This window comes from Podarcis liolepis (genome assembly GCF_965112155.1).
Source record: "Podarcis liolepis genome assembly, chromosome: 4".
Taxonomy (NCBI): domain Eukaryota; kingdom Metazoa; phylum Chordata; class Lepidosauria; order Squamata; family Lacertidae; genus Podarcis; species Podarcis liolepis.
Window position 1 is genome coordinate 46,698,365 of NC_139558.1, and position 21,372 is coordinate 46,719,736.

General features: G+C 40.7%; 1 protein-coding gene across 21 annotated transcripts in view; it reads right to left on the minus strand.

Moving 5' to 3' along the window:
- Nucleotides 1-21,372, minus strand: part of DMD (dystrophin) — a 1,010,042-nt gene that overhangs the window by 565,259 nt on the left and 423,411 nt on the right. For all 21 annotated transcript variants that reach the window (XM_083498284.1, XM_083498278.1, XM_083498289.1 and 18 more), the window contains 5 exons: nucleotides 17,715-17,956; nucleotides 15,426-15,606; nucleotides 2,768-2,913; nucleotides 2,387-2,599; nucleotides 1,570-1,683 (listed from right to left, as the gene is read on the minus strand). In XM_083498284.1, the coding sequence (XP_083354410.1) occupies nucleotides 1,570-1,683; nucleotides 2,387-2,599; nucleotides 2,768-2,913; nucleotides 15,426-15,606; nucleotides 17,715-17,956 (896 nt within the window). The remainder of the gene's footprint in view (nucleotides 1-1,569; nucleotides 1,684-2,386; nucleotides 2,600-2,767; nucleotides 2,914-15,425; nucleotides 15,607-17,714; nucleotides 17,957-21,372) is intronic.

Here is a 21,372-nt window from a genome sequence, read left to right on the forward strand (position 1 = left end):
AAATGTTTCATACTATTTCCCCTTAGCAAAAGGATAGCTAGAAAATTTAACAGTTGGTATACACATTTTGCTATTTCTCATTAGATAGTTATTCCATTATCAATATTATGTACAAATTGAAAACAGCTCCAAAGAAAAATCCACATGCTAGAGGTCATCATAATAGTAAAACAAATGTTTTATGAGGGTATATTTCTGGTATTTTCATGCTTTGTTGTTTTAATGAAAATCACAGCAGCCCAGGAAGCCAGTCGATTAAAAAAACACTTTAACTTTCAATTGTTTTATAGATGTCACTTAACTTTAATCCTGCCTGAACTAGAGTCATTATATAAAACAACATAATGCAACAGAAGGACAGTTAGAATAAATATTTGGGAAATAGCTCATCTAATTTAAAAAAGGAAGCAGACCTTGATCTCATACAATGCTAAATCAAATTATGGCTTACTGTGAACAAGTATGTTGGTTCACAGAGAGAAAATTTCCCCTCTTGACGCTCCTATGCTACGCAATGGTTTGCCTTAAGTGTTATGTGCAAACTGAGGCTTGTGGTTTCATAGAATCATAGACTTGGAAGGGACCCAAGGGTCATCTAGTCCAACCCCCTGCAATGCAGGAATCTCAGCTAAAGCATCACCCAAGCAAGTCACAAGCATTAAGCCAAGAGTCTTGGCTACAGCTTGTGGTTTGTTTGACGTGAGATAAAGCATGGATCAGGTGCAGATGCAACACTGTGCCAAATATTGATACTTTTTAGTTTAGGAAAAAATGGAACATGGTAAGGCATGAAAAAAGCAGAGAGTGATTTTTTTATTTCCTTCTCTCTCACAATGCTAGCGTTTGGGATGAAACAATGAAGCTGAATGTTGGAAGATTCAGTACAGACAAAAGGAAATAGTTCTTCACACAGCACACAGTTAAACTAGGTTATACGGTACAAGGTGTAGTGATGGCCAGCAATTTAGATGGCTTTAAAAGGCTTTAGACCAGGGGTCAGCAACCTTTTCCAGCCGTGGGCCAGTCCACCATCCCTCAGAGCATGTAGTGGGCCGGACTATAATTTTTTGGAGGAAATGAATGAATTCCTATGCCCCATAAATAACCCAGAGATGCATTTTAAATAAAAGGACACATTCTACTCATGTAAAAACACGCTGATTCCTGGACTGTCTGTGGGCCGGATTTAGAAGGCGATTGGGCCTTAGGTTGCCTACCCATGCTTTAGACAAATTCAAGGAGGATAAGGATATCACTATCTACAATGGCTGTGCACTACCTTCAGTATCAAAAGTATCATGTCTCTGGACATCAATTTTTGGAAAACACAAGAGGAGGGAGTTCTGTTGTACCTATGTCTTGCCTATGGGATCTCCATAGGCAGCTGGTTGGCCATTGTGAGAACACGATGCTGCAGGCGTTTAGGAGTATGTTCTGACACCCACACAAACTGTCTCCTAAAGCAGAATGACGGTAATTGCATTTGTAGGAAGGCTATACATACAGATGATACTTTGCATTTGCTATGATCTACTTCGTACATCAAATGTACACAAAGTCATGACTTACTGTACACTGTTCTAGCTGTTTCTCAAGTGCTTCTGAATCACCAAGTGCAGGCCACTCTTCTTTTAGAAAAACATCCACTTCAGCCATCCATTTCTTCAGGGTTTTAGAGTCATTCTGTTTTTGAACAAACAATGCATTGTATTATATGAAGCATTCGTTAGTGATAAAATACAACTGGACATGTCTTCATGACTAAACATCAAGAGTATCTTTGAGATTGTTAATGTATCTGAATCTCTTTAAAAATGTAAACAAATATTTCATTTGTTTTTCCTATTTGGTCTATTTACTACCCTTATTGATCACCATACCAGGAAATAGCAGTTCTTCCAGATTTTGTTTTCTAAATCATTTAAAATATATAGCAAAATAATTGTATATATTGAGAGTAGCCATCACTAGTATTTGTGCAGATATGCATAGATTCTTTATAGTCTGTATGTGTTAGATCAGAGGCAGGCATGGGGGGGGGGGGGAGAGACGTTCTTTCATCCCATCAAAATATCTTTCCTGTTCTTCTGATTTTGTTCTTCTGATTTTGCATTGCTTTTTAAAAAGTGTTTTTCTTCCACCACCACCATACACACTTTATGTGTAATTTCAGAACAACTGAATGCCATACTTTTTATGTTAATGGGTCTCCTCTGAGTATCACTAATATTCAATACAACCCTGCCTATCTTCCAAGTCCCATTTCTTGGATTAGGTCCCTATAGGGGAAGATGGATTTTACTCCATATATGACACTAGGTGAAATGTCACATAGCTGACATCATATGAATAATCAATGAAGGAAGTAAAGAAAATTCCAGCTAACCTGGAACTGTTGCAGCTTAGTGATCAGCTCCTCAAGTTTTTGGCAGTTCTCTGTCAACTGAGTTGATAGCTTCTTCCAGCGGCCATGGATCCCTTCAATTTCTGATTGATATTTCTGACTGACCTCTGCAGGAGCTTTTTTAGACATTTCTTCTACAGTTGTGCTTAAATAGTTGAGTCCATTCTGTTGCTCTTGCAGGGAACTTTGCAAAGCCTTTAATAAACATAATAATAGTGCATTGGCTTATATTAAATTCCGTCTAAGAATAAACCATAATGTCTAACATTATGAAATCTGTCAGTATGCTTATAGTTATTTTTAAATATATAAACACCAAGTGTTTGTCAATTAAAACAAACTCACCATGTTCTCTGTGCTTACCTTTAGCTCCCTAAGCCTTTGTTCCATGATTTCTAATTCAGTGACTGTAACCTGAGGTATGGAGAGTTTGGCTTCAGACTGATGAATCCACAAGAGAATAGTGTTCATAGTTTCCTTATACTGCATTGGTGGCAAACTATCGAAAGCTGCATTGGAAGGGGAGAAATGGACATTGCTTTATTGCATGTAATTCAATTTTGTGCAACTGTAACCATTACACAACAAAAACAAATCAACACACCTCTTTTCAGATATGCACAACACAACAAAAGCAGACAAGTTGCAACTGTAGCCCTCCCAAAAAAGAAGCAAAGAAAGGCTCTGCCAGGATTCACCCTCATCTTGCCAATCTCCCTCAGCTATAGAATCATAGAATCATAGAATCATAGAGTTGGAAGAGACCACAAGGGCCATCGAGTCCAACCCCCTGCCAAGCAGGAAACACCATCAGAGCATTCCTGACATATGGTTGTCAAGCCTCTGCTTAAAGACCTCCAAAGTAGGAGACTCCACCACACTCCTTGGCAGCAAATTCCACTGCCGAACAGCTCTTACTGTCAGGAAGTTCTTCCTAATGTTTAGGTGGAATCTTCTTTCTTGTAGTTTGGATCCATTGCTCCGTGTCCGCTTCTCTGGAGCAGCAGAAAACAACCTTTCTCCCTCCTCTATGTGACATCCTTTTATATATTTGAACATGGCTATCATATCACCCCTTAACCTCCTCTTCTCCAGGCTAAACATGTCCAGCTCCCTTAGCCGTTCCTCATAAGGCATCGTTTCCAGGCCTTTGACCATTTTGGTTGCCCTCCTCTGGACACGTTCCAGTTTGTCAGTGTCCTTCTTGAATTGTGGTGCCCAGAACTGGACACAGTACTCCAGGTGTGGTCTGACCAGAGCAGAATACAGTGGCACTATTACTTCCCTTGATCTAGATGCTATACTCCTATTGATGCAGCCCAGAATTGCATTGGCTTTTTTAGCTGCCGCGTCACACTGTTGGCTCATGTCAAGTTTGTGGTCAACCAAGACTCCTAGATCCTTTTCACATGTACTGCTCTCAAGCCAGGTGTCACCCATCTTGTATTTGTGCCTCTCATTTTTTTTGCCCAAGTGCAATACTTTACATTTCTCCCTGTTAAAATTCATCTTGTTTGTTTTTGCCCAGTTCTCTAATCTGTCAAGGTCGTTTTGAAGTGTGATCCTGTCCTCTGGGGTGTTAGCCACCCCTCCCAGTTTGGTGTCATCTGCAAATTTGATCAGGATGCCCTTGAGTCCATCATCCAAGTCGTTGATAAAGATGTTGAATAAGACCGGGCCCAAGACAGAACCCTGTGGCACCCCACTAGTCACTCTTCTCCAGGATGAAGAGGAACCATTGATGAGCACCCTTTGGGTTCGGTCAGTCAGCCAGTTACAAATCCACTGAGTGGTAGCATAGTCAAGACCACATTTTACCAGCTTCTTTACAAGAATATCATGGGGCACCTTGTCAAATGCCTTGCTGAAATCAAGGTAGGCTACATCCACTGCGTTCCCTTCATCTACCAGGCTTGTAATTCTGTCAAAAAACGAGATCAGGTTAGTCTGACATGACTTATTTTTCAGAAATCCATGCTGACTATTGGTGATCACAGCATTCCTTTCTAGGTGCTCACAGACTGTTTGCTTAATGATCTGCTCCAGAATCTTCCCTGGTATTGATGTCAGACTGACTGGGCGGTAATTATTTGGGTCCTCTCTTTTCCCCTTTTTGAAAATAGGGACAACATTTGCCCTCCTCCAGTCTGCCGGGACTTCGCCTGTTCTCCAGGAATTCTCAAAGATGACTGCCAGTGGTTCTGAGATCACATCTGCCAGTTCTTTTAATACTCTTGGATGCAGTTCATCTGGCCCTGGAGACTTGAATACATCTAAACTAGCCAAATATTCTTGTACTATCTCCTTAGTTATTCTGGGCTGTGTTTCCTTTGCTGAATCATTTGCTCCAAATTCTTCAGGTCGGGCATTGTTTTCTTTATCGGAGAAGACTGAGGCAAAGAAGGCATTGAGGAGTTCAGCCCTTTCTGTGTCCCCTGTTTGCATTTCACCATCTTCTCCTCTGAGTGACCCCACTGTTTCTTTGTTCTTCCTTTTGCTACGAACATACCCATAAAAGCCTTTTTTGTTGCTTTTAACCTCTCTAGCAAGCCTGAGTTCATTCTGTGCTTTAGCTTTTCTGACTTTGTGTCTACACGTGCTGGCTATTTGTTTGAATTCCTCTTTGGTGGTTTCCCCCCTTTTCCATTTTTTGTACACATCCTTTTTTAATCTTAATTCAGTTAAAAGTTCTTTAGATAGCCACCCTGGCTTCTTTAGGCACCTTCCATGTTTCCGTCTCATTGGTATTGCCTGACGTTGTGCTTTTACTATCTCCCTCTTAACAAACTCCCAGCCATCATGAACTCCCTTTCCTTTTAGTATTGCTGTCCATGGGATCTCACCCAGCACTTCCCTCAGTTTTATGAAGTCGGCTTTCTTAAAGTCAAGAAATTGAGTCCTAGTATGCTTGGCTGCTCCTTTCCGCTGTATAGTAAACTTCAGAAGAGCATGATCACTCGCGCCTAATGATCCTTCCACATCTACCCCACTAACCAGGTCATCGACATTGGTTAGGACCAGATCTAAAATGGCTGTTCCTCTTGTTGCTTCTCCCACTTTCTGGACAATGAAGTTGTCTGCAAGGCCAGTGAGGAATCTGTTTGACCTTATGCTCTTGGCTGAGTTTGACGTCCAACAAATATCCGGGTAATTGAAGTCCCCCATTACTACTATCTCCCTTCCTTTTGCATGCTTGGCCATCTGTTCCAGGAAGGCATCATCTATGTCCTCCGTTTGGCTTGGGGATCTATAGTAAACTCCCACAATGAGGTCTCTGTTATTCTTCTCTCCCTTAATTTTGACCCAAATGCTCTCACTTTGGCTTTGAGGTTCTAAATCTTGGATCTCTTCACAGGTATACACATCCCTGACATATAACGCCACTCCTCCTCCTTTCTTGTCTGGTCTGTTTCTCTGAAATAGATTGTATCCCCCCATTATTACATTCCAATCGTGGGACTTATCCCACCAGGTTTCAGTGATGCCTATTATGTCATATTTAGTTTGCTGTACCAAGAGCTCAAGCTCATCTTGTTTATTTCCCATGCTTTGCGCATTAGTGTACAGACATTGAAGTCCATTAATCATTCCCCCGTGTCTCTTATTTAAGGATTTTTTCCTCCCACCACTAGGTCCGCATGCTGTTTGCTCCATTTGGTCTATGACATCTGGATGATCATCTTCATTAATTGATAGACTCTTACCTTCAGGAGCACTGTCTCCCTCCCCCACATTAGTCAGTTTAAAGCCCTCCTGATGAGGTTTCTGAGATTTTTGGCAAAAACATTTCTCCCAACCGTTGTGAGGTGCAGCCCATCACTTGCCAGAAGTCCATCTTCAAGAAACTGCAGTCCGTGATCTAAGAATCCAAACCGTTCCTGTTTACACCATTTGCGAAGCCAGCTGTTCACTTCCACTATTTCCCCCTCTCTCCCTGGGCCACGTCGTTCAACTGGGAGGACAGACGAGATGACAATTTGTGCATTTAGTTGCTTCAATTTCCTGCCAAGAGCCTCGTAGTCTCTTTTGATCTTCTGGAGGCTATTGCTTGCAGTGTCATTGGTTCCCACATGAACCAAGAGGAAGGGGTAATTGTCAGTGGGTTTTATGATTCCTTGCAGTCGTTCAGTTACATCTTGGATCTTAGCCCCAGGGAGACAGCACACTTCCCGAGACATCTTGTCAGGCCCACAGATCACTGCTTCTGTTCCCCTCAGTAGGGAATCCCCTATCACCACTACACGCCTCCTCTTGGGTTTGGTCGGGGTTCTTCCGTGAGCTGTCCGTTCCAAGGTCGCCTGCACATTCCCTGAGGACTGACTTTGCTGCTCGTCTTCATATACCTGATCGACTGTAATGAGGGAGAGATCCTCAAATGGAGTCTGCTCTCCGTCTTCCATGCTAGGGGAGAGGACCTCAAAGCGATTGTGTATTTCTAAACAATCAGAGTGAACCCTGGGCCTCCTACTTCTTTGAGTCACGTTTCTCCATATATCTGGCTCCTGTGTTGGTGAACTAGCCTCCTTCTCAGGGGAGTCCCCTGTCTCCTCCTTGGTGGGGACGGTGTGCTCTGTTGCTTCCAAGAAGAGCTCCAGCTCTCTAATTCTTTGGAGCGTAGCTACACGTTCCTCCAGTTGTTGGACTTTGTCTTTTAAAAGGGCAATCAACATGCAATTGCAGCAGGTAAAGCTGCCTGCAACCTTTGGCAAGATGGCAAACATTGCGCAGGAATCGCAGGCGACTGCAGCTGTTCCCTCCCCTTCCATCTTGAGATCGTGTCGTTGGGGGTGGCTACAGAGGTCCTCCATCATAAAAAGCTTGAAGACAGGACAAATAACTTCCCCACAAAAAAAACCTAGGTCTCCCCCAACAAACGTTTGAGACTAGCTCCCCTAAATCTAAAAGATGGGTAGCTATAGTGGTTCTCAGAGTGGCCTAGGCCAAAATCTGGTCAAATACTGCACCTTCCAGCTCCCAGTGTTCTGCACTGTATGTCTGGGCTCAACTGAGGATGCTGGTTCTTAATGGAGTATGCATCAGCTGATGGGGGGGGGAATGCTAAAAACAAGGCAAAATTGGAGTGATTCAAGGGTCTTTCTTTACCTTCTGAGTCAAATTGTGTGGTCAATGACCTAATCCCTGCCAAATCAGATCAGGGCAGCCACAATGCCTTGCATTGCTCTGATACTCTGCTGTTTTTGTGATTTTCTACTTTTTCCTACATCTCTCTGTTTCTTTAAGTCCAGGAGCTTTTAAAGAAATGATTCTCCCTGCAGAGCACCGAAGAGCTCTGGATTGTTGTTGCTGTTCTTGTTTGTTGTTGCTGAAGTACAGCCGTAGAAGGTTTTTTAAAAATAAAAAACCCCTAAATTGTTCTGCTTTAACAACAACAAATCAGATCTCCTCTAAACTCCACATGAAGTTTTCAATACAAACTTACATTGTAAGGCCTGTTGGAGGAAACAAACAAGCACCAGAAAGAAAATGTCAGTGTAAACTACAAAGTATACAAGCACTCATTCACTTCTTAACTATTTTAAGATAAGAAAGAGCAAGAGACAAAACCCTGCTACCTCCCCCCTCCCAATAAGGGATTGTGAATTAAAATGGATTTCTTTTACTTCCTCACAAAAAGCACCTGGACCTATTTGTCTGCACATTGACAGGCTTAATTCACTCCAGAGGGGCTCCTGTGCCTATAAGTTTTATCCACTTTGGCCCCAAGGGAAAAACTTATAGCCATTTTTATATTGCCATTTATAGCAAATGGGAAAACATGGAGCTTTGTTTTATACAGAACAGCTTGGATCCTGAATTGTAGTTCTAAGTGAAGAGAGCATGGAGCATCTCAGAAACAGTTTGGATTTTTTTAAAAAAATGCACAAATGCAGATTCAAAGTGCATCTTGGGGGAAATGTACACCCTTAGTTCTTACTTTGCAGTACTAGAAAGTGTTTTGTCTGTCCACTTTAAGTACCACTTTCTTTCATATGTTCTCTCCCCTGAAGTGTTTCACTCAATGATTCTTGCTCTGTTCTCCATCCTACTGCCAGCTGAAGTGCAACATATAGCTATGAGCAGCAGGGTTTTTTGATTTGTGGCTAACACATTTAGGAATGCAATTACCAGGGTGCCCATCTGGCCTGAGCACTGGGTGGTTAACATCTTGTTTTGGAGTTGGCTGAATATTGGGGTGGTATCCAACCAACTTGTTTCATCAGTGCAAGGATTTCCACTTGCACAATGGAAGATTCCCTTCCTTCCCCTCTCCTCACGCACCCACTTGCACCTGCTGCAAATCTGCTCTGGAGGGTTGCAGGAAAACCCAGAACAGATTTAGGGTGCACAAGGAAGGGGTGGAGTTCCATGGCACAAGCAGAAATCCTTGTGCAAATGGAACAAGTTAGCTGGGTACCTCATTAGTTTATGGTCTCTTGCTGCAGGTAATCAACATTTTCTTTTTCCTGCTGTTTTATTCTATTAAGGTTTTGGTATTCTGTTTGAATTGTTTTATGATCAGCTGGTATGCCATTTATTGCACATTTTAGGATTTCAACATAGTTCGTTATTGTGTTATTAGCTACTATTCTTTTGGAAAATAAAGCAGGGTAAAAATCTATTAAATTGAAGCAAATGAAAAAATAAATAGTAGATTGCTTCCCAGTGCCTTTTGATTACTTTCCTCATTGACTACTTTGGGGTTTTCAAATAAAGTTCTTGAGAGGATCTTTTCTTTTAAAAAGTCACCCAAAATTGAAGAAGGGCCAGGGCTGGGTTCTTGGGTTACTATGATAGGACAACCTACATCTGACACAGTTTTCCTTTCGAATCAATCTCAAATTTGTGCTTGATGTACCATGAACATTTTGGCCCGTACTCTTCTGCCACACCATAAAATAATCACTAGAATAAAAGGTCATTTTCAGGATTTGCAAACTTGAGCTTTTTGCCTTATATGAGAAAACCATTTGTGAAAATTACCCAGAATAGCTTATGATTATTATGGTGGAGATTCAAAACATGTTTAAGAATGAGCACATCATACATGCAGTAAAGAAATAGGTAGAAGTCAGCATTTTCATTCTCTCCCATTGCTCCCAATCACATGTCTGTATTTACATTCCATGCTTAGAAAGTGTGAGAACAGAAACCAGTCCTATCTCTTCCATTGTTTTGTACTTTTGTACTTTTTCTCTGTCTTGGAGAAGATGTGAGAGGACGCCATGATTGCTTTGTCCTGTATATATTGCCTAATAAATATACCATAATTTAGATGTCACACCTCATCACCTCAGCTTCCAGCTTTACTCTGCTGTTTGAGTGTGCACATATTTTCGGATATGTGTCGCTGCTGCAACATTGCTGCTGTGGGACTGAAGAGTTATGAACGTCCTGGGCTGCACACCACAAGGAAGACACCGGGAGAAGTTTGTCTCAGTTTGGGGGCTGTGCAGTGCCCCCCCCGGGCTTCCAACAGCATAATGTAATCAGCATGTTGCCTCAGATTATAACATGAAAAAGTTTAATTTTAGAATCAACAGGCTGGCCCAAGAATATTTCTCATATTCTCACATCTCATGTTATTTAGAATTGGAGTCTGTTTTAAAAACTATTACTGAAAGTGCCAATATCCTTTTTATGGTTCATGTTATTGTATTCAGAGTATCTATAAAAGCAATCTTATCTTTGGGACATCTGTTAAATGTTTAGATTAGAACATTAACATAGCATTTTATTAAACTGCCCCCATTAGAATGGCATTGCAGATGCCTTAAAATAGGTTAACATCTGTGGAGGCACCAGCAACTCACTAGGGTATAAAATAAAGATCCATTCAAGCCAACTGGAATGTTGCCATTGATTTCAATAGGATGTGGCTTGCATGAGAGTGAAGCAGACACTTTCTGCTTTCAACAGTAGTTCTAATTGTAGCTGTTGAGAGAACTCAAACTGAGGAACACAAGTTGGAAATAATCCATTTTCTGACATTTGGCCATACAATATTAACTGTAAAAGCATACTACAGATCTGGAATGCCAATCTTTAACTGTATATAACAGCTTCACAAAGTTAAGTCAGAAGACTTGCCTTTTCTCTGCTTAGCCTTGAGAGGCACAGCTATAGAAGACTCTATTCTCTTAGAAGTATTCCCAACTAACACCTGAAATCTGATCAATTTTTCATTATCCTGGATCCTTATAAGCAGTTTTCAGTCAGTCCTGACCCTTCTGCTATTCTATTTCCTATACCCAGGGCTTGCCAGCCATAGAGGCAAATTGAGCAGTTGCCTGGATTCAGAAGCAGTCACTGGGTAGAGTGAAGGCTCAAGACTAGCTTTTCAGAGATGTGTCACTAGTGCTGACCAGGAGGGAGAGGGACAAGACAACAAGGACATTGGCGCAGTGCGAGTGTAGCAAAGGAGCCGATTTGGCGCTCCTGAAAGTGCATCCACACCACCACACTGACCTCCCTGCTGCCTTGCCTGTTGTCCTTCTTGGCAAATGGCTAAAACCCCTCTGCTGGGAAGATAGTGTCGCAGATCAACCCCATGTGGTGAGCTGCTTATGCAGGGTCTGTCAGCTTTCCAGGGGTGCCTGCCTAGGTTATGTAAATATGTTGGACAGAGAAACAGAAATATTTGTGTGCACTTTTAGAAAACCACAAAACAGCTGCAGGTGTGAATGAATTTGGGTCCTTCGCTGCTGAACTATCTGTCATCCCTGGCCATTGACCATGCTTGCTGGGGCTGATGGGAGTACAATATCCGAAGGGCCAAAGGCTCCCCACACTTGTTCTAGGGGATGCAGTCCAGAGACTTTGAATCTCCACTGGCTGCCTGGGGCAGACACAGTTGCAAAGGACCAGAAATAAATAAGGGGCAAACATTTAACATAAACCTGTCACAATGGTCACTTGATGTGTTACTGCTATGCTGTTTAATGTGCTTCATTCACCTAGGACAACATAATGTATCGGTGCAGGATAGTGCATGCCTGTAAATAGGAATTTCATGAGACTGAGAGTGAGGCCACTTGCATAAGCTTTGATACCTTAGATAAGCATCAAGCACTTGTGGGTAAGACTAAGGTGAGCAGAGGAGTTGTAATAAAAGGTCTTGACTTGGAATCAGCTGCTGCATGCCTCATTCTCCAGATGTTTACCATGGGGCAGAACAAGACAAGGGAAAGCCAGATCCAGGTCCTGGTGTAGCATCTTTTTCTCACCAGAATATTTAGTAATAAATTGATGCTCAGTGCATCATTTTTGCTGAGAAGAAAACATCAGATTTATATTCTTCAAAACGGAAGTTATGTGTGAAGCATCTCTATCCTGCCACTGGGATCTTGGGACTTGTCTTCACAGTTCCCACCGGGAAAATATATTCCACCAAGGCCTGGAATTACCGTACCTGCCTATGCCACCTTCCTCTGCTCCAGGCATTCAGCCATGAGAAGTGGCTAATCTGCAAGTGCCTTGTGAACACTTGAGCCTTTGTGAACATTTGATTGGAACTCTTAAATAGATTCAGGACAGATAACAGGATATTCGCACCTCACTACCCAGAAGAGGCTTTTCCATCTTCTTCAAGTCTCCCTCTTTCAACTTTCGGATTCCTATTCACAAGTAACTTCTTCACCAAAATCTTTTCTGAACCACTGTAGCTTCCTCGTTTCTGCAGCATATGCCACCTATTACTTCTCTGTCAGCCCATTTTACTGTCCTTTATTTCACCCTGTCCTCTTCCTCACTTTTGCCTTGTACATCTTACTGCATACCTACTGTATAAGCCAATATACCTACTGTAAAGGTAAAGGTACCCCTGCCCGTACGGGCCAGTCGTGTCCGACTCTAGGGTTGTGCGCCCATCTCACTTAAGAGGCCGGGGGCCAGCGCTGTCCGGAGACACTTCCGGGTCACGTGGCCAGCGTGACGAAGCTGCTCTGGCGAGCCTGCACCAGCACAGCACACAGAAACGTCGTTTACCTTCCCGCTAGAAAGCGGTGCCTATTTATCTACTTGCACTTTAGGGGTGCTTTCGAACTGCTAGGTGGGCAGGAGCTGCGACCGAAGACAGGAGCTCACCCCGCCGCAGAGATTCGAACCGCCGACCATGCGATCGGCAAGCCCTAGGCGCTGAGGTTTTACCCTCATACCTACTGTATTAAAACCAATTTAAATATGCTTTTTTTACCCAGAGAAACCTTTGTAATTGTAGTTGAATAAAAGAGCTATGGCTCTCCAACACAGTAAAGGGCTAAAGAATTTCTTTCAGAAAACCAAGTGTTTGGTTGCTGTAAACAGATTTTGCATATGTAATGAACTTATAGGCCTGTAGATTCTAACTTCTCAGAACAGGCTCTTTGTCACTTCTGTGTCCTACATAGCACCTAATATGACTTCATATTAATGTGTGGTAATGGCAGTAACAAAGGCAGTGCAAATTTCCTGATGTTTCATAGGCATGGGACACACACACACATTTTATTATCTATTCCCCACAATTTTAACAACATATTGCAGAATTTGAAAACCAACACAATGACAAAATATAATATATGCCCAGCTACTAGTTTAATAAGTTTATCTGATGTACTACTATGGTAGAAGAAGTTGAATAAAGAGCATTCACTGAGGTTATTCACTGGTGTTTTTCTTCTAAATTATTTATATGAAAACAAACACCACTTGCTTTATTATAGTGTACTGGATGATTGCTGAAAAGCTTTTCATGGTTAGTAGTTTGCATATGTTACTGGAAAAAATATAGAGCAGGGATAGAAAAGAAGATATTATCTAATAAATTTCACAATTGGTTTCTCCTTTTAAAGAGAAAATAATTAATCAAGAAAATGAGATTGTATTTGTGTTGCAAAATATAAGCCACTTTCATCTGTATCCGACAATGCAGCCTAGGAAATATTATCTTAAAAAGTGATAAATTCAGCAAAAAAGAATCATGTTGCAACAGAATAATTCAAAAGAGCATACAGTATTTTTAACAAAAACTATTGCTGCAAAGTATAATGCTTCAAACTGCTTGAGGCCTAGAGTATAAATTGCACTGCTAGCAATAATGTGACACAATATTTTTAATTTTCCTACACAATGTTTGTACAAAATATCCTTACCACAGCATTCTGTGTTATGTTATATATGAGCCATTATTAAGAAGCAGAATACTATTAAAATGTATACAAAGGATCAGATTCAGAGCTGCTCTTCCGTGAAAAATGTTTCCTACTTGCAAAAGGGAGACAGAGATCCAATGGAGGATCTCACTGGAGGAAGGAGGCAATATCTGACTTCCATTCTCTCTGCAGCTCCCACCCACATGCCACCTCAGCTCCTCCACACCTCCAGAACAGTTTGGGGAGATACAGATAGCTACAATGGAAGGAGGAATCAGTGAAAAATCATGCTCCCCCTTATTCTCCAATGAAAGCGTTCCATGAGCAGTGTCCTACTCACAAGAACTTTAATGCAAACCAAAAATGTTAAAAATATGTATGTTCTTCAAACTTCTGAAAAAAAAATGAAAGAAAGTAAAATATTAACATTTTGGTTACATGTTTTATATGCTCTTTTTGACTGATACGGGGTTTTCTAGAAGTACACTCTGGTAGATGAGTTCATAGCTATATACGAAGCACAACTGATAGAAAATTTATGCCTTCTCAGCAAACCAGTCCCCAATTCCAGTTTCAGCTTCTCAGTACATTTTCACAGACCAAAAAAAGATTAAATTAACTGTTCAATAACTAGCATGAAAATGACAGGGTGGGGTGAGGGGGGGAAACTACTTGATTATATTCTAACATGGAGCCTTCATAATTCTCAATTTTTCTAAATCATACTTAGGAAATAAGTCATGATAATTACCCTGTGTGTAGTTGTCCAATGAAAATGGTTACTAACTTCTAGAACGCTAATCTGATGCAAAAACAGGGCACAAGGTATGTCAGTGAAATAGTCACCAACACATATGTTTTAGGATTGCCAGTAGATGCCAGTTTGAAGCCTCATTTTGGTGTCGAGATTATAGCCTTCATTTAAATTTTGGAAACAAGAAATGAGAAAAATCGACTGCTATAGCTTCAGAATTATGAAGGAAAACTTTACACACCTTTTCAGAATGATGTACTTGCTTTTCTGATGGCAAAAATTGAATGTTTTAAATGTTCAATATAAGCTACATTGCCTATTAGTAAGCATAGCTTTATTGTTTGAAACATGCAGTTCCTAGCATCTGAGTTTCCTCAGGCATGGATCAGTCAGCACATCTGCAACAGCCACTAGAAGGAGCTAGTATTATGTAAAAGTTTAAAAGTATGATTTTTCTTTCGAGAACATGAGATGCACTTCAAAGAACACAGAATGGCAACACTTTTGTTTTCTTCCTAACCATATACATAAAGCAAAATGTTGTACTTTAACATTCAAATATCTTTGTTAACTTCTCAACAATTGAAAAACAGTATTTCAAAAGTACAAGCATTTAGTGAAACTTTATAAAGCTATCACAAGAATTCAGACTAACCACAAACTTAGTCCCAACATATATCAACATCTGCAAAAGTCTCATCCTTTCTCCTGCTTGCTAACACTTTCCCATACATACAGGAACCAGCTTTGTTTCTCTAATTTACCTACAGTATCAATAAAACACTCTTGCATATTCCACAGAACACGGTAGGTAAATGCGCATAATGTATTGTAATTTACACTACAAACAAGATTTAGACTCATAATGCGGTTTCAAGGGGGCATCACATTCTGTAACCAATAAAGGTGTGGCCTAAATTTGCCCATTAACATTAACCTTAAATTCTGTGTCTTTGTGTCTTTATTCTCCCATGGGTGGCTAGGGGGCCTTGCCATACAAGTGAAAATCCTTGTGTTGATGGGATGTGTATTATTTTGGATACAACCCATTTTCACACGCACACACGTCAAATTAAATGTCTGCTTTGTTTCACAGATTTTTGAGAGGCAATGAGATATAAATAACAGTAACACTTACTTCTTTGTAGATGCTTTTCTCTAGCTCTCACATCATCATAAACTTGATTGAAGTGGTTGGTAAAAGCAACAAGATCTGCTTCTAGAAACATTGGACCTTGTTGTTTCTCTTTTAATGCTTTGCTTTGAACCTTTAGTTTTTCTATCTGAGGCTGAAGGGTTGATAAGTGGATGACTTCATCCTGTATAATAATATATAAATATATTTTTAAAATAAGAAAGCATTAATTTATTTTTATTTCAAGAAGTTATATACCACTTCACATCTGTATATGGTGTACTGTAACAAGAAAAAGATGTGATAAAAATAAAACCACTTAAAACTACCCATAAAATCAGAAAACTTACTTAAAATGCCTGCTGAAGTCTATATTTCTCTCATTCAAAAACATTTTTGTCATTGGAAGCTCAGATGGCATCAATGGCTAGACATGTTTTTTACCAGCTACAACTGATATGCCAACTACAGCCATTCTTGGACAAAGATAGCAAAGACTTGTTTATTGCAATGTTCTCTGTTCTCTGGGCAGGCAGAGTAGTTTAACAGTCAAACCCTCTTCTCAGGGAACTCTGGAATTGTACCTCTGTGATGGAAATAGGGATCTCCTAACTATTTTCCAACGGGACACGGGTGGCGCTGTGGGTTAAACCACTGAGCCTAGGACTTGCCAATCAGAAGGTCGGCGGTTCGAATCCCCGCGACGGGGTGAGCTCCCGTTGCTCGTTCCCTGCTGCTGCCAACCTAGCAGTTCAAAGGCATGTCAAAGTGCAAGTAGATAAATAGGTACCGCTCTGGCGGGAAGGTAAACGACGTTTCCGTGCGCTGTTCTGGTTTGCCAGAAGCGGCTTAGTTATGCTGGCCACATGACCCGGAAGCTGTACGCTGGCTCCCTCAGCCAATAAAGCGAGATGAGTGCCGCAACCCCAGAGTCGGTCACGACTGGACCTAATGGTCAGGGGTCCCTTTACCTTTACCTAACTATTTTGAAACCCTTAATAAACTACAGTTCCCAGGATTTTTTCTTTGGGGGGGGCCACAACTGCTTCAAGTGGTACAGTACTGTTTTAAATGTATAGTGCAAATGGGCATCTAGTCTAATCACCACACCACAGAGTTTTGTACTAATTATCAAATGAGATCTAAGAGTCACTTGCGATCCACCCATAGACATTGAAGATAGAATTGTAATATTTACCTAGTGTAGACAATTTCAGAAGAAGAAGAAGAGTTTGGATTTGATATCCCGTCTTTCACTCCCTTTAAGGAGTCTCAAAGCGGCTAACATTCTCCTTTCCCTTCCTCCCCCACAACAAACACTCTGTGAGGTGAGTGGGGCTGAGAGACTTCAAAGAAGCGTGACTGGCCCAAGGTCACCCAGCAGCTGCATGTGGAGGAGTGGAGACGCGAACCCGGTTACCCAGATTACGTGACTACCGCTCTTAACCACTACACCACACTGGCTCTCAATTTGCACTTTTTAAAAAAATGCATAAAACATATCACTTTCCCTTTCCCTGTATTTTCAATCCCTTATGCATCATTCAAGAGTCTCCAGTGTCCATTGTGAGATGCTCTAGGTATCTGTCAAAGCCACCTTGATCTCCTTTAGCAGGAAAATGGTAGGCGTGCCTCTGTTTGCCATAGTTTCTCATTCGTAACATGCTTATTACTTCTCACTCCTTCACCTTCCCCATTTAACTTGCATTCTCAGCAGAAGATCAAGAAAGGCACATATTAAAATGCAATATGGAACTGAAATTTTTCATTGGCTTTTGTGTGCCGTGGTTGGAGGTCATGCACGACAGTTGCTGCTGCCCTTCACTATTGCTGAATGGTCATTACTAAGGGAAGTATGAAAAAAGAGAATTGTGGAATAGTCTATATGGGGCAGATCTCATGGGATCACACTGTACATACATGAGGCCAGCATAAGACCTGTAGGAGTGCTGTGCTCATGTGAAAGTTTGTGTACAATTTGACACTCTAATTTTCATGATGGAAGCATGGAAATGGGGCAATCCATATAGAACATTTGTGTGGAGCACCACCTGTTCAAATAAAATACATTGCACCATTATGCCAACACAGCCCAGTGACAAGCTGAAAATGCCTATATGTGAGCAGGCCTTGTTTCTTGATCCTCTTATAGGACTGCCAACATAGCTGAACAGTAAAATACAAATATCCTTTTCCCCACTCTGTAGAAAAAAACCTGATTGTTAGACCTAAGGGAGATGCAGCAATATGTATGCAGCACAATACTGCAAAAACCAGGACAGAATTTCTAACCTTGCACTTATCTAGCTGTGTTTTCACTGCACCAGGATCTGCTGTTGGTGTGGGTTGTGCTTTCAGCCAGTTTTCAGCAGTAATTACTGTCTGCTCCAATTGCTGCAGCTGGGAGTAGAAGGCAATGATGTTATTTTGGTACTCCAGCCATGCTAGTCTTTCACTCAGCAACTGACAGAACTCAATCCAGCGATTGTTCAATTGCTCTGAGGCTTGTTTGATGTTGTCAGCATTAAGCCCCTCTAGAAAGGAAGGAAGGAAAGATTTGGGGGAGGGGGGGGAGAGAGAGAGAAGTTTAAAACGTTTATTTTTAGGTCACAGTGGATAAAAAAAGAAGAAATTTAACAACCCTATTTCTCTATCAGAAATCTCATGAAACCGACAAATGATTTATCATCAAAGAAATGATCCTGAACATACAGATGTTGTGCGTTAGTGGAGAGAGGATTTTAATGCCCCTGTAAAAGTCTAGGAAAGTATTATTGCTAAGATGAACTGCACTGCAAAAATGAAGCATTAGGATAAGATATTGTAGAACTAATGAAATCAATGTTGTGAAATGGGAAGTTACACAGAAAAAGAAGACATTTTTTTCCACCGGGCAGTAAATGTAAACTAGTACAGTATGTATTCACACATGTACTAGGAACAGGGTGAATATTGCCAAAGCCCTACATATACTACATAGAAAAACATTATTATGACTATTTTGGATGTTCAATACACCAAGTAATTGCCCCAGATAACAGAGATACAATTTGCTAATTTACATCCTCACAGATTGCAAATCAAAAGGGTCAGAGAAAGGACAGCAAGCAGGAAACACAGAGTACAAAGAGCCCACAGAGCAAATGCCAGACCATCCCAAATCACAGGATGCCAACAAGGAAGAGAATGATGAACAGCATTTGCCGGAGCAAATGTTAACACAATATAATATCAAAGGCAGTGATGGTGGGGAAATCCTAGCACTGTACATCTGAATCGTATATAAAACATTTTTTAAAACCCTAATCATTATTTTGCTACATTCTCAGTAAAACTGTCCAGTTGGGAACACACCTATGGGTAGTAAAGGTTCCCATGATCCCCTCTTCCTCATTAGCCACATAAAATGTCATATCCTGGTTCCCTTATCATATCCCAAAAGAGGGGAAGGTGGGGCTCGTCAACCTGGGAAGATAGCTTATCTAGGTTAAGGTTACCAGATTTTTTTCAATGAATCCGGGGACACTTTTCAACTTCAATGGATTTTGTATGGGGACTGATTTGGAAATCCGGGGACTGTCCCCGGGAAAAGGGGACGTCTGGTAACCTTAATCTAGGTGAAGAAGAACTCTGATCCTAATCCTAAACTGGGATTCTGTGAAAGTGAAATGAAATGCTGCAGCAGTCCTTCTGGCGCCATGCAGGCAAAGGGGAGGGGAGCCAGCATTATATAAGGCTGAAGTTTTGCTCATGCTCTTGTTTGCTAATGCAGATATTACTAAGCCGTACAAAAAGAGCCTGCTGGATCAGGCCAATGGCCCATCTAGTCCAGCATCCTGTTCTCACACTGGCCAACAAGATGCCACCTGGAATTCAGAAGCATGCTGCCTAAGACTGTTAGTATTATGTGCAAACAAGTCCTACATCTTCTAAATAATCTCATCACATGGCTTAAGCCTTCTGCTTCCCTAAGGGCAAATTAAGGATACAATCCTTAATTGAATTCAATGAGACTTAGGCCTTACCTGAAAATCAAGTAAAATATTTTAAAAAAATTAATCCAAGGTGTAGGGCCCTCTGATTTCCACTGGGACTGTAGCATGCAGTCCTTACCATCCCAAACATGACCGCCAATGGAAATCATGTCCTGGTGCTGCAGTTTACTTTTGGGAGAGGGGGAATGCTTCCATTGGCACCTGAGATTTTCTTTTCTTTTACTAATGGCAATTTTCAGCAGGATCTCAGATGACAAAGGATCAAACTCCTCTGCTTGTACACTGTAGTCTTGAGGTAAATTGGGAAACCCATAACTAGGATTTTTAAATTATTATTTTTAAAAAACCTAATATGGCTGCAAGCCAGGTATTTGGCATAACATATAATTAAGCCCTTACTTTTGAATAGACGTGCATAGGATTGCTCTGGAAGGATGAGTGTAATAACTTTAAATATTGGGTGTGTGTGTGAAAATTTAAGCTGATTTAATTGAGTATAATGGTTTAATTTCATGGTTTATTGCAAGTTATATTACATAACAGAGTTGCTTTGCACTAACCACTAGTCCTTCCTGAATACATAATTTTTGGGGGGAAACGTTGCCACTGTTGTTAAGCAGGTACATAACTCTTTCCATCAACATCAGGCATGATGAATAATACAATACCAATTCTGTGGTAATATATTATAATTTCAAGGTTAATGGCTCATAAATCGTTTCACATTTTATATTCAGAACAACCCCTGATATCGGCAGTGAATAAATACATTGTCCCCAAAGGACATAGAGATCAGTACCTGAAGTGCCTTCATTAATTTTATTACCTTGTGTACTGTGCATATCAAATTGTGTTAAAATAATTTTAATTGTTCAGCACCTTATATACAAAGTCTTCTGAAATGCCACTTAATGTGAAGCATACCTTGTCAAATGCGTTCATCATTAGCCATAGTTTCAATGTAGAGCAATAAGTTTTAGCTCTCGACTTCCAAGGATGCTTGGAATGAATATACCAGATTTCATCCTCATTATGTGTCATATCATTACAAATTCACTTTGTACTCATTTTGATGCCTCCTAACATAATATATTCAGTGAGCATCTATTTCAGTACAACAAGAACTTTGTTCTAATCTGTCATAACAACCAATCATCCATTCATATCTCTACAAACTGCTACACTGGTATCAGGATGGAAGGTACTTCAACAATACTCACACATAAAGTCTTGTTGATGTTTTAAATGAGAAAACTTTCAACTGTAAATGCTTCCCAGACAGCTGGCATAACAGAGAAGAAGCTATAGCACAAGATCACAACGTGTGTTTTACATGGAGAAGGCTCTGGGTTCAATCCCCAGCATCTCGATTTAGCTCTATCAGATAGCAGGTGATGTGAAAGAGCCACTGGTGGTCAGAGAAGACAACACTGGGCTACACAGTACAAGGCAGCTTTGTATGCTGCTAAGCCAATCAATTATTTTGTCTTAACAGCAGGACACTTAGCAGCGTATCCCAGGCCCTCTAAATGTGCAATGAAAGATGCTATCCTGTCAGTCTGTTTCTGTATGTAGAATTGTAAAAGACGTAGAAATCTACTCCAAGATACAACAGTTAGATCTGGACTCTTTGCACTCTGTTATTTAGTGTATAAGAACAGCCCAGGTATTTAATAAATTAGATTTTCTTTTTTAAAAAATCCAATTCACAATCAAAGGGGAACAATACACAAAGAAACAGGCCAGAAAGGGTTTAAGCAAGCAAATTATATGGTAACTGCCCACCCAGAGAAACTGATCTTTGAATTATATATTTAATGGGAAGCAAAATACACAGAGATGGCAAATAGGATTGTAAAAACTGATCTTGAAAATATTGTTGGTGGTAGATGCACAGACTGAAAGAAGAGACAGATAAAGTAAAAAAGGTAGGTTGGCAGGCAGGAACAAGAGGA